At 37.5% G+C, this 14,358-nt stretch overlaps 1 protein-coding gene across 1 annotated transcript; it reads left to right on the forward strand.

The window, feature by feature from the left end:
- Positions 1-12,237: 12,237 nt before the first annotated feature.
- On the forward strand, positions 12,238-13,048 carry LOC119079763. The gene is made up of 2 exons (XM_037187846.1): positions 12,238-12,616; positions 12,672-13,048. Exons 1-2 carry the CDS (start codon positions 12,339-12,341, stop codon positions 13,021-13,023), a joined length of 630 nt encoding a protein of 209 aa, XP_037043741.1. The 5' UTR covers positions 12,238-12,338; the 3' UTR covers positions 13,024-13,048.
- The last annotated feature ends 1,310 nt before the right edge of the window (positions 13,049-14,358 follow it).

Genomic DNA, 14,358 nt, shown 5'->3' on the forward strand with positions numbered 1-14,358 from the left:
CTAAAACGTCGGCATAAGCCGGCTTTATACGGCGGCTGGTGTATTTAAAAAATTAGAAAAAAATACAGAAAATTTGAAGCAAAAAATAAGTGAATGATGAATACACACACGGATTTATGAAAACCGAAATCAAGATTACAGCGTTGGACAGCACAACCTGTTGCGCTATTCATTATTAAGTAAAATCTAAATATTTTTTTCAAATACGATTACTAAGAAAAATCTGAGTGCGATTGATGCTACTGCCTTAGAAACGCCTTTTCTCAAGTCGATGTCATTACTTTTGGTTGTTATATGAGCATGAGTGGTAGAGTATCCCAACCTCTAAAAAATATGCTACTCGACATTATTCAAAGCTGCAGCTCTAGAGGATATGCTGGGCGAATCAATTTTTCTTTTTCGTAATATTTCGTAACATTGAACATTGATGTAACTACTTAGCAAGAACGCTAACATAAAAACTACATTTAAGACGTTATTGAGTGTACATCTTTGAAAAAAATTTCTCTGATCATGGGCGTGCGTTAGCATAGCGTACTTACTAGAAAAAATTACAAAATTTGTTTTTGTCGTAGACTGCGGAACCATATATACAGCAAATATTGAAGTTCTACAATGCAAATCCAAATGACTCCAAATTAGCTTTAAAAAAAAGGCGTCTGTACTAGTTCAACGAGCTATCCCACGTTCTTGTAGCTGAAAAATCTTCCAAGAAGCCCTATAGTCTGGGTTCTTATGTAAAAAAAACCGGCCCGTGCGCAAAAAATGTATGAAAAATGACTATTTTTTGAAAAAGACACATGTTTCATGATTTTTTAAGCCTAATCGAATGCTACAACTGCAGAATTCCCACTACTCCTAAAACTCCCAAAATTCATTAAATGGATCGAATCCTCCTAAAATGGATTCAAACTCTCGAACGTTTAAAGTCAAGCTTCAGTAAAACTGAAAAACTAGAAAAGAATACATGCAATTTTCTTTAAAATTACGCTTCAAAGAATTTGAACTTGTGGTATCGACACCACCAATTCTTTACTACAGAGTGCGTTACGGAAATGAATCCAAGCTTTTTTTACGTTACGATTTGGCAACATGCATAAATCTCGGACTATGACAATTAAAAATGAATACGACTCATGCGGGTGAAGACAGGACCCAACAGGTAGAGAATAGTTAAAAATTATACGCTATACTAGCCATTATTTATTGTTCTAGAAAATGAACCAATTGTCGCCTTTCCGTCATTCTGATTCGATTCGAAAACATTTTTCGATAATGCCAAATTTCGCGGTTTCCGCGTTTTCGGATGGAAGATATAGAGGATATAAATTGCGACCAAATAACATAACAGAAAATCAAACCAAACTTCCAAAACAACTGATATCAGTCAAAAACACTCAAAGAGTAAAAGTGACGCAAGTCCCTGGGCATACTTTGAAAACAACTGATATCACTGTAGGTGACGCTTTCTGCGCTTGTACGCAAAAACTGTAACAGCAAAAATTTGACCAAAAAAATTCTAGAAGAAAAATTTTACCAAAAAAATTTTGCGTTACAAGTGGCACTCCGCAAAAATTGAAATTTGCTAAATCAGTTCCATATGGCTTCAAATTAGCATTAAAATCGTCCGTACGAGTTCAACGAGCAATCGCTAGTTAAAGTAGGTTGAGATTTGGCCAGGAAGCTAGATTTTCACACAAATTGTTAAGTGGTCGATTCTTTCAGGACAAATTTTTTCTTTATTTTAACAATTTTCTTCAACACTTCCACTTGTGACACAATTTTTTTTGTATAAATTTCTGTGTACAATTTTTATGGGTCAAAATCGAGAAAATTGGTCGATAAAGCTTTTGCGTGATAGTCTGGGTTCTAATGTTAAACATAACCGGTCCGCGCGCAAAAAATGTATGAAAAATGACTATTTTTGAAAAAGACATATATTTCATGATTTTTGAATGCAAAATGCAATCGAATGCAAAACTGAAAAACTCGGGAAACGCCTAGCGCGCGGATTGACATAACAACCCAGAATCCATATTTTGTAAGTGGACACAGGTTATTGCGTCACTTTCACCCCTTAGGGTTTTTATTTGACTGATATGGTGCCGGCTCATACTTTCATATCCAAGAAATATATCTACAATTTACAACAAGAACGCTATCCATACCGAAACACCATAGTATACAACACACACATACAAAGCTTTTATATTGCATTTGTATGACGACTTTGAGGAGCTTACACGGTATGGTTTCTTTTCCAATTTTTAGAAATCAGGAAAATCTATATAGTTGAACTTGTATTCCAAATATCCAAGTTGGAGTTAAGTGTGCGAAGTCAAAAAGTTGCTGTAAATACACGCGACCGCTTACTAACGTCAGAGAAGTTACAGAATCTCACTTTTCCATACTACAGCCTTTGAAAAGTGAATACTAACATGTTTTTGATTTGGGACCTTTTGAATGATATGATAATATAATGTAACCTTTTGATTTGTATAGGATGGATCATTCCGGTTTTCAAATGCTAGAAAATGTATGCAGACGTGACGAAATCAAAAAATATCTTTCGCTCTATTTAAGTATTTGATACATCAACGAGCCGTCAGAATAGTCGGAGCGTTTGCTGCGACTGAGCCCCGTACGAACCCGTACATCTATTGCGCACGTGACCCTAGTGCGTCTGTCACCCTAGTTGAAGTCAAATTATTATGAAATGTGTACATCTTACAATTACGAAGCCCCGTACGACGTTCCTTTCAAATGTAACACAAATTTCAAGTTGACCTAAAATTTTAATTTATTGAGAGGCCTAAGGCCTAGTTACGGCCTTAGTCCAACGACCCAAATTTAATTTTTTTTCAACATCATTATATTCGGCCTTCGATTACCTTCCAAATAAAACAAAAATTAGAAAAATCGGACGAAATTTACTCGAGATATATGCAAAATACACTTAGGCCCGTGTAGTGGGCTTAGTCCAAGGACCCACATTTAAAACGTTTTCTGCCACCATTCTATTCGGCATTCAATTATCTCTCAAATGAAACAAAATTTAGGAAAATTGGATCAAATTTACTCGAGTTATATGCAAAACACACTTAGGGCCGTGGAGAGGCCTTAGTCCAAGGACCCAAATTTTAAATTTTTTTCAACAACATTCTATTCCTCGTTCGATTACTTTTCAAATGAAACAAAAATTAGGAAAAACGGATGAAATTTACTCGAGTTATATGCAAAATACACTTAGGGCCGAGTAGCGGCCTTAGTCCAAGGACCCAAATTTAATTTTTTTTTCAACAACATTCTATTCCTCGTTCGATTACTTTTCAAATGAAACAAAAATTAGGAAAATCGGATCAAATTTACTCGAGTTATATGCAAAATACACTTAGGGCCGAGGAGCGGCCTCAGTCCAAGGACCTAATTTTCAAACATTTTTCTCACCACATTCTATTCGGTATTCAATTACCTTTCATATTAGACAAAAACTAGCAAAATTGGATGAGACTTACTCGATTTATTTGCAAAATACACTTAGGGCCGAGGAGCGGCCTCAGTCCAAGGACCCAAATTTAAAACGTTCTTCGCCACATTATATTCGGGCTTCGATTATCTTTCAAATGTAGCCTTTCACTTCTAGGGCCCTAACTCACGGGCCATTCACCCGATTTTAATTTTTCCTGGATCGGTATCAACATTACCTATCTTTTGCCGTTTCATTTACATTTCCAACGTTTTTTTTTGCCGTAAATATCCCCAAAAGACCTTAAAGCACTTAGGCGGCCCTAACTCACGAAGGGCTGACCTAAATATGCCCATCTTCGAACTTAGCCTCACTATTTTGACTATCTTTCAGGGATTTTTTTTTTTTTTGAAATCGGATTTGATTTACTCAAGATATCGACGTGACGGACAGACGGACACACGGAAAGACGGACAGACGGACAGACGGACAGACGGACAGACGGACAGACGGACAGACGGACAGACGGACAGACGGACAGAAGGACAGACGGACAGACGGAAAGAAAAATTTTTTATTGCGGATTCGTCATCTATGAACATAGGCAAACACTTTGCCCTTACCATCTGCTTCGAATTCCATCAATTACACACGGCATCGTAATCCTATAAGCCCCTTTGTACTTTGTACGGGGCTAACAAACAATTATAGGAAATATGTACAGAGAAAAGCAATGGTACGACAAAACAATTTTATAATAATGTGTGGTGAAATTTCTAACCGTACAAATAATGCATAGTATAGAAACATTGTTTTTGCATGAAATGAAGAATTAAACGACTCTATTAATAGCTAAGAACCATGTTTTAAACTAATGTTATGGTCAAGTGTACAAGTAATACAATATTTTTTTAGTGTGGAAATGATTTGGTGTCATTATTAATAGGATATATTTCGGCAAGGCAATACATATAGAACCTAGATTATTGGTTATTATCAACAATGTTGATAATGTTGATTCAAAATTTATAGTTTTCATATGCCAAAATTCAATGAAACTAGTTTCTTTGTCAAAATTAATTTAAAGAAAACTGTTCACCCTAACTTCTACTTCAAATGTCAAATTGGCATACCATTGTTGAATTTTCTGTTATTGTTTCTGTTGTTATTGCAAGTAAAAACAAAATCACTTCAATAACTTTGATAATTTTACCATATTTACCCACTACCAATCGCTACACAACTTCCCTAAAGTCTACTGCTTCGGTTCGCTAGTCGTAATGGTACACATACACTGACAGAAAATTAAACAGCGGACACAGGTAATGTGCGTCCCCAGGTAATGCAATTTCGTTACATTATTTGTGACAGGTAATATTTCGAAAATTATATGTGACAGGTAATGTGAAACGTTATCTGTGACTGGTAATGTGCCAAATGAAATAAAAAAAATGTTACACGCGCCGGGGCTCGATCCGACAACCTTTGGATCACCAGCCTAGCGCGTTGTCACTGAGCCATTCAGTACACGATTTTGCATGGCTTATTGTCGTTATAAGCTGAAACATTACCTATGACAGCCAATGTAGATTACCTACCATAGATAATGCACTTTACCTGTGACAGATAACATTGGCCGGTCACATTATCTGCCACAGATAATTTTTGACAAATTGCCTACTTAATGCAAAAAAATATTTTTTGTCAGTGTAGGTCAACTTTATAATTAAAAAAACAACGTTGTGTTGTTCAGAACCAATTGATTTGGCTAAGCTCAATCCTGGAAGAAGATTGAAATTAAGGCCGGAAAAACGATTAAAGTGGCCACTTCTCCCACCAGCAGTGATTGCTTCACCTTCGCTACCAGCTTATCAGTGGACTTGCCTGCTTGGTACGCATGTTGGTTGAAATGAAGCGGAAACTCCGCCAGAATTTCATCCCTGATGTAGAAATCTTCATAACAAACGACGAAAGGCTGATCGGTCTGAAATCCTTAGCCGTGCAGGGAGATGGTTTTCCCGGTTTCGGGATGAAAGTTACTTTCACCTTTTCCCATTTGGTCGGTATGTGACCAAGGGCTAAGGAGCTTCGTAATACCTCACATAGCGGTTTCAACAGTATCTCTCCACTTTCTTTTAAAAGAGCCGGAAAGATGCCGTCATCACCCGCCGACTTGAACGGTTTGAACTTGCCTATAGCCCATCTTAGTCTTTCCATAGTGACAATTCGCCTAGTCAAGGCCCAGTCCTCCTCTGTTGTAGGGAAGATATCTGGTGTTTCAACTTCGGCTTTATCGCCTCCACAGCCAGGAAAGTGAGCCTCTAGCAAGTGCTTGGCCGTTTCTTCACCACTACCAGTAAAGCTGCCATGAGGCCTTCGTAACGAGCTTGGCAGTAGCTTAGAGTCCTTAGCGAGAATTTTGTGGATCCTGGCATAATCTGGAACATATTCCATTTCTGCGCAGAACCTCCTCCAAGCGCAAGCCTCTTTAGCTCTGTGCAAAACTGTCTTTCTGTATAGTCGATATCCTCGAATTCTGTCGATATCCTCGAATTCTGTCGATATACTCGAATTCGGTCGATATCCTCGGATATAGTCGATATCCTCGAATTTAGTCGATATCCTCGAATATATTCGATATACTCGAATATATTCGATATACTCGAATTCTGTCGATATCCTCGAATATAGTCGATATCCTCGAATTTAGTCGATATCCTCGAATATAGTCGATATACTAGAATTTAGTCGATATCCTCGAATATATTCGATATCCTCGAATTCTGTCGATATCCTCGAATTCTGTCGATATCCTCGAATATAGTCGATATCCTCGAATATAGTCGATATCCTCGAATATAGTCGATATCCTCGAATTCTGTCGATATCCTCGAATTCTGTCGATATCCTCGAATTCTGTCGATATCCTCGAATATAGTCGATATCCTCGAATTCTGTCGATATCCTCGAATTCTGTCGATATCCTCGAATTCTGTCGATATCCTCGAATATAGTCGATATCCTCGAATTCTGTCGATATCTTCGAATATAGTCGATATCCTCGAACATAGTCGATATCCTCGAATATAGTCGATATCCTCGAATTCTGTCGATATCCTCGAATATAGTCGATATCCTCGAACATAGTCGATATCCTCGAATATAGTCGATATCCTCGAATTCTGTCGATATATTCGAATATACTCGATATCCTCGAATATAGTCGATATCCTCGAATATAGTCGATATCCTCGAATATAGTCGATATCGTCGAATATAGTCGATATCCTCGAATATAGTCGATATCCTCGAATATAGTCGATATCCTCGAATATAGTCGATATCCTCGAATATAGTCGATATCCTCGAATTCTGTCGATATACTGGTCATCTCGTCATTTTTCAAATAATTTTTTTGACATTAGTTATTACTCCAATTCGTTATTTTGGTGGGGTTATTTTTACCGAATACCCGGAAACGTTAACTTTAACGAAAGCATCCGAAGATAAATTGAGAGTGACACAAAGAGCCATGAAACGGAGTATGCTTGGAATAACACTCAGAGACAGAATGACAAATCAATGGATTCGACAACAAACCTGGGTCGTTGATGTTATGGAAAGAATAACATCTCTGAAATGGAGCTGGGCGGGACATATTGCAAGAAGGACAGACGAACGTTGGACCAAAAAGATCATGAACTAGCTACCATATAAAAGACGAGCTGTAGGTAGACCACCAGAGAGATGGACAAACGGAATTAAGAATATTGCAGGTACAAACTGGCAGCAAATGGTAATGGATCGTACGAAAAAAAAAAGAAGTTGGAGAGGCCTACATCCAGCAGTGGATAGAAACAGGCTGAAAAAGAAGAAGAAGAAGAAGTACTTTGTAAAACAACATCAAAAACATTTAAAATGTTGAGAAATGACACGCTAAATCTGAAAAATACACCATGAACAGAAACACCATATTAGGGACAACGGCTGACATATCTTCTTGCAAATATACGTGAATCTGACACATGTAGATTGGTAGTATGAACCCAAATAACTGTGGAATGAAGAAACGATGTTAGTTTTCATTTTTCAACGACTGTAACGGAGTAACTAACTAACGTATAAGTAGTAGGCAGTTTCAATTATCTCAAATTAAGAAATTATAGAATTTTCCATACATTTTGAATCTCGGCCGAGTATTGATGCCCATATAACTAATATCTAGGTTTGAGAGTCATTGCAGCCCAAGAGTCACGCCCGCTTACTAACGTGCTGGCTTGATTCCGCCGTGCAAAAAAAAATTTTAACTTTTTTGGTAGGACCTGCGTCACACCTGCTTACTAATGTGCAAGTATGATTCAGCCGTCCAAAAAGAACATTTGTTAACTCTTATTAAAAGAATTAAATGTTATTTTCTTTATATGTGTGGACCAGCTGATGAAGTTCTGAAGCCAATTCATGATGAAATATCACTGCCCCTTACTGTACTTTTTGCAAAAATTTCGCAGTAGTTTCACTGACGTTTTAGGGGTCACAATAAATATACGATACGGGTCTAGCGTCTGCTACGTTCTCTACTCCTTTTCTTATGAAGGGGTCGATCATATTTTAACGCAATAGAGGGGAGAGGGATATAATGCTTAAAGTGACAGTCCGCACTTTTTTTGAAATTCCATTAAATATTGCGTGACAGTGTGAGGAGGTTCTCGAGATCTGTTACCTGCCGTTCATAATTAAAGCTTAAACAAAAATATTAAAGAAACACTTCGCTCGATGATATTTTTCTCGTCTTGCTGGAAAGTGCACTCGGGTCTACTGCGAATTTAAAAAAATACTTTTTTTCATCTAATTAAAAAATAAAGTTGTGCACCGCATCGAACAACGAAGAACGTATTCAAAAGGATTTTCAAACCGTACATCATGCAAGTAATTTTCCTCCTCGTCATCATCATCACTCACCATTCAGCATCGCAATATCGCGCAGACAAGTAAAGAGTTCGTTAGAACAAGTGCTGCTGGTTAAGTGCCCACTTCATATATATACGCGAATAACAACAACAAAAATCTCGTAACTCTGAATAGCAAAAGGTGATATGCGATTGTCGCATAGACTGAATAATTGCTTGAGGTTGATTTCAGCACCCAGTTTTCAACCAAAATTTATATGTATTACAACACGGTTCTTTGATCGTGCTTCTCGTTGTTATATATGCAATGTTCACAATCCGTTCAGCATTCTTCATCCATGCTTGACTTATGGCACTAATGATGCAAAAAATTGAATGCATGGAATTAGAAGTACATTTATTTTGGGTTTCAAGATGGATTAATCTGATACTGAATCGTCAGGTTTACTATTCATTAAACAACGTTTTTCGATTAAACATGTGTGGCAACACTGCACACATTTGTTTCGCGTGCACTGAACGCACTCATTGTAAACTTAGTTTTGACTTTTTCCAGAACGTTCATGATTTGTACGTTAGACGTTTAGTTAATAAATAAGAACGATTTATGTATCGGAGAGATTAGTTCAATCTCTGCTCTCATCGAGTTCAGATCTCACTCAATAAACAAATAATTATGGAGGAAAACATTTCTTGTTTCATTACAGCTTTTACATAAATTGGTGACCCCGACAGTTCAAATGAACACTGTCCTGACTGCTACCCCGAGCAAAAAAAAAAAAATGATCCAAAAAGTATATGCATATACTGGTTTTTAAGTATATGATCATAAACTTTTATGTACTCTCCGGTCCAGGTATATATAAGGGTATAATTAAATACCTTTTACAGTATATGAACAGTTACTTCTTTATCCTAGTTCCTTCCAAGTACATAAAAGTAAATGTTCATATACTTTGAACAGTTAACATTATCATTTATGACAAACATCTGCGGAACTAAATCAATAGACATAATCGGTTAATTACTGAAGGACCCTACGAAGAAATAGCGAATCCGTTAAAAAGTTTCGTTAAAATTACGTCCGAAATGCTGAACAAACACAAGAAATTTCTGGGTAACGGTAAGAAGTATCATATGTTAACACACAATCCAGTTGTTCCGCGTCTGTATGTGTTGTATAAAGACCATAAACCTGAGAGTGATCCTTCCCCACAGGTTAGACCGATTGCTTCCAACATTAATGCACCGAATGAGAAAGTAGCCAAGTGGTTGTTGAAGCAATTCCAAAAGCTTAAAGCTCCGTTTAGCCTATCAGTGAAAAATGCGATCGATTTTGTCGACAAACTGAAAGATGTTGAGATCGAAGATGATGAGATCTTGGTGTCGTTCGATGTCGCATCGTTATATCCGAGTGTTCCGATTGAGGATATTATCCAGTTAGTCGACCAATGGTTAACCGAAAATAAGGTGGATGAGACGACCAAAGTAGTCTACATGGACTTCCTCAAATTGTGTACCCGAAATTCGTTTTTCCAATTTGAAAGTCGTTTCTACGATCAAATTGATGGTATCGGAATGGGAAATCCATTGGCGCCATTTTTGGCTTCAGACATTTTCCTGGGGTACATGGAAAAGAAAATTTCGACAGAACGATGGTTTCCGCGCATTTGGCTTCGATACATAGACGATATATTTGCAGTTATCAAGAAGAAGGACCTTGTCGAGACGCTGAACAGATTGAATTCGATTTACAGTACGGTGAAATTCACACATGAAGTGGAAGTCGGCGGAAAGATTCCTTTCCTGGATGTGCTAGTAAAGAGGAATGGTAAGAAATTAGAATTCAAAGTTTACCGAAAAACCACCAACACAATGAGATTCATCACTTCCGATTCCTACCACACGTTCCAACAAAAAATGGCCGCTTTCAATTCGATGATACACAGAATGCTCAATATTCCAATGAACCCGGAAGATTTGAAAGAAGAAGAAGATCTAATTTTCGAGATAGCGAGAGTAAATGGTTATGTCGAACGCTGATACAAAGGTTAATTGACAAGCAGAAACGAAAAATACATGTGAAAAATTTGACAACGCTCGAACAGGCCACGGACAAAAAACGGAGGATGAAATTGACGTATTATCCACCGATCACGAATCAGTTAACCCAGGCATTAAGGTCAGCTGACATTAAACCGGCATTCGCGAGTGGAAACAAGATTAAAGATCGGTTGTGCAACAACAAAGACAAAATTGAAGAATGTATGAAAAGCGGCATTTATCGGATGAAGTGTGAAAGTTGTGATCAAGTGTACGTAGGTCAGAGCCGTCGCGCGGTGATTGTGAGATGGAAAGAACATAAATGTGACATAAGGAAGAAAAACCTAGAAAATGCGATCGCACTACATTATGATCAAAATGAAACTCATAAATTTAATGAAGAAAGATCCGGTAAATTGTTGAAAGTCGTATCGAATGAAGTGTATCTGGACGCGTGGGAATCTTTGTAGTACATGAAGAAGTTTGAAGATCAAATGCAAGTGAACATTAAGACAATAGTGACGAGTATAATCAATTGTGACTATACAAGTGGATTGTTTATCGACGAGTACATGGTATTGTACGAGAAGAATTTTTAGAATTTTGGATGACAGTTTGGTTTCAACTCCCGTAGATGATACCTTGGGTATCGAAAACGTTCGAGGTTAGTGTAATAATTCGTTTTGTTACGTACTTATTTATGTGTGGAACAATAAGGTCAACAAACTCAAATCTACTGTGAACAGTATTTACTCTTATCCGCATGTATTTGTATACTCTTGCATACTAAAAGTCAGTCTGTCATGAATTCTCGTCGGGTCAACATCCTTGTGAGGTGACATGTAAAACCAATGTTCAAAAATAGGAAAATGCATGAAACATTTTCTTATCAGTTCACATTGTACTGTTAATTACGTTGTCGTTTTTGTTGTTAGGCGTATCTGTAGGGATTTCTCTCGTTAGGAATATGTGCAGGGCTTTGTCTCGTTAGGTATTAGCGATTCTCTGACGACAACGGATATTAACAGAAAAATGTGCAACTTATAAGAAAAATTTTGTTTCAATAATTTTCTCATTCTTTAAAGTCAATAAAGATTGTGACTAGCCGAAGATGGGTAATCAAAACCGAAAATTTTATATTTCATTGAAAACACGTGTTGCGAACAATTTCAACTTTCTCACAAATGCCACCATAGCGTCATGAGGACAAAAAGCGATCACACGATACATTAATACCAACACACGCTAGATTCACGCATACAATCTAGCCGTCATATGTTACAACATATGATAAATAGTGGATGCTACGCCCGTATGAAACATTCAATCTCGGACATTGCAAAGAGCAACATCTCCGGCAATCTACTCTAGTAAATATGTGTTTACCAAACTACGTTTCCGCTTATCAGTTCGCACTGTCATATCAGTAAATTATTTGTGATATGATAACGAATGAAATTACAGTTTTTGTTGCTGCACCAACTGCCATAATGCACGAACCACTGCGAACGATGGAAGGAAATATCAAACCACTTTCCGTTCACACGGACCCGTCCATAAAGTACATAGACGGTGTACATTCAATTTTTGATCCCCACCCCCGTTTCGTAGGTTTTTTTTTTCAATGAAAACGACCAATTTTAAACACCCCGTCATCCCTTTGTTAGTTCATATTTCATGGATGACCCCACACCTTTGCATCTCTGGCAAAATCTAAGCGAAATGAAAGTTTATTTTGTACCGCTTCCATCCCTTTACACGGTGGTTTTCTTTGAATTCGTTACAACATTTGCAGTAGCGAAGCTATTGTAATAAAAAAAATCGTAAATTGAATGAGTTAAATAAAACAACAGCAAAACACTGACAGAAAATTCCACGAAAATTAGTCTTCATATTCATATCTCACCAGAAACTAAAATCGAATGGGTGGCGATCAATCGGCTTTCGAAATTCCACTTTATCCACAACCACACCCCATTTGTGCCACCGAGGCCAGATTCTGCTTACCGCACTATGTTCAACTACGACTTCGCGAAAAATTTTGGTCCGTATCCGAAAGCGATTACAAAATATGCGATGCCATGGATAAGACAAAAATCTACTTCCACTGTGACGGTTCACCATACTCGTGGCGTGAGAAGAAAACGCTCTACGATTATACGGGCGCGGCTGTGTGCAACATGAAAGAGAAATTGTCGAGGTAACAAAACTGTATGACAAAAGCGTTTACGCAATGATTCAATTGACCATGGTAGTTTTACAGACATCTATCGGGTATATGCTGAACATAACAGCGAGCGACAAATTTGTACATTCAAAACGAAACTGAATTTTCTCAAAAGTAAAGTGTCGACTATGTTCCCGGACGTAATGAAACCGGACCTGTATCATCATTTGGTGCTGAAAGGGGATTGGAGAACTAAGCGATGTGTTATCTTTTTGGGCGAGCCGAAACTAGGCGGCATACCGATTGCTCGTATTTTTCGACCATATACGGGACGTACTGTTCTCTTACGTGTTGACGATTACATTTTGGAAGTTGCGGCTGGAGTGGATATTGCCATTTGTGTAATGATGTGTATAGCATTAGACGATCATGATCGATAATATAACAGATATGAGTATGTAGGATTTTATTATACTACAAGTATGTGGTATGAGTGTGGTAGGAGATACATAAATCAAATTGAAAATAATTTTCCAGTATGGGACGTAATATCGCATTAGTCAGTTCAATGTTTTTCTGCATGACGCACATCAGAGCCTTTTATAAGCATTTTTGACTGGGGTGGAAATTATTTTAGGGGCCCTATTTTTTTAAGCAAAGGGGCCCATTTTAGACTCTTCGATTTTTAAGCTGGTTGCTACGTGAAATATTTAGATTTTGAAAAACATGAAAATTGTGCTTTTAAGCGCCGAAGGCGAAATTTTTCCGTCATATGCGTGGTCATACTAAATTGATATAAAAAATTGACATTTATCTACCTAGGTGAAATAATAGCAGTGAAGAGTGCTATTATTTCGCCGTCGGTAGATAAAATAGCGTATTCACCTCTGTCCACATGTTTGTTTAGACACTTGGGGTTATAACATTCGCCTTCGGCTCATGCAATAACTCCAAAAGTGTCAAAACAAACATGAGGACAAAGGTGAATAATCTACTATTAAGAATGATATAGGTTTCTTCCAAGCAACGGTTAAGTCGAAACAAATGAACAGACCACGAACCGATGTCACCCATAGAACCATAACCAAAACTTATGTTTCTTTGTTATTTTGACAATTACATTGTTAATAGTGTTGAGGTTATGGCTCTATGGATGACGGTTTGACATTTCATTTCACCTTGGAAAAAACCTATCGCCAAAACTTCAACCAATTTCGGTGAAAATCGGGTACAATAGTTCGGCGATCCGGGCTCGTTTGAATCGTCTTTCAATTCTAAGAAATAGGTATTTTTTACTTTTTGTGTTAGTTTCCCATTTTCAGAGTGAACACGTGAAAAGTAGTAACATGTCAAGGGGTCGCGAAAACAGTTTCTTTGTGATAGCTCGAGATAGAAATGTTTCTAAAAGTTGAAATGTTGTAGGAACATAGGCCTCTAGTAAACCTTCATTAAAAGTATAATCATCGGTAAGCGCCGCAGCCCGTTCTAGACTTATGACTCAAAATATGGTAAACGTTTGGACATTCCTGCTGGCTTATAACAGCGCTTATCCATGGAAGTGTAGCTCGACTTATCCTCTTTCGTTCCATGTATAATACACCCCAAATAAATTGTGGTACAAGTCAAAAATGTAGTCGAAGTAAAATTTCTGACCAGTAGACCCATATTTTTCAGTGCTTTCAACTTATTTTTGGTCGTGAAACAGGACTCACCGCGGTCCATTTAGCATATTTAAAGTTTAATTTACATTTTTGCACATTTGCATCAAATTTTGT

The sequence above is a fragment of the Bradysia coprophila genome, unplaced genomic scaffold (assembly GCF_014529535.1).
Source record: "Bradysia coprophila strain Holo2 unplaced genomic scaffold, BU_Bcop_v1 contig_333, whole genome shotgun sequence".
In the NCBI taxonomy this organism is placed as follows: Eukaryota; Metazoa; Arthropoda; class Insecta; order Diptera; family Sciaridae; genus Bradysia; species Bradysia coprophila.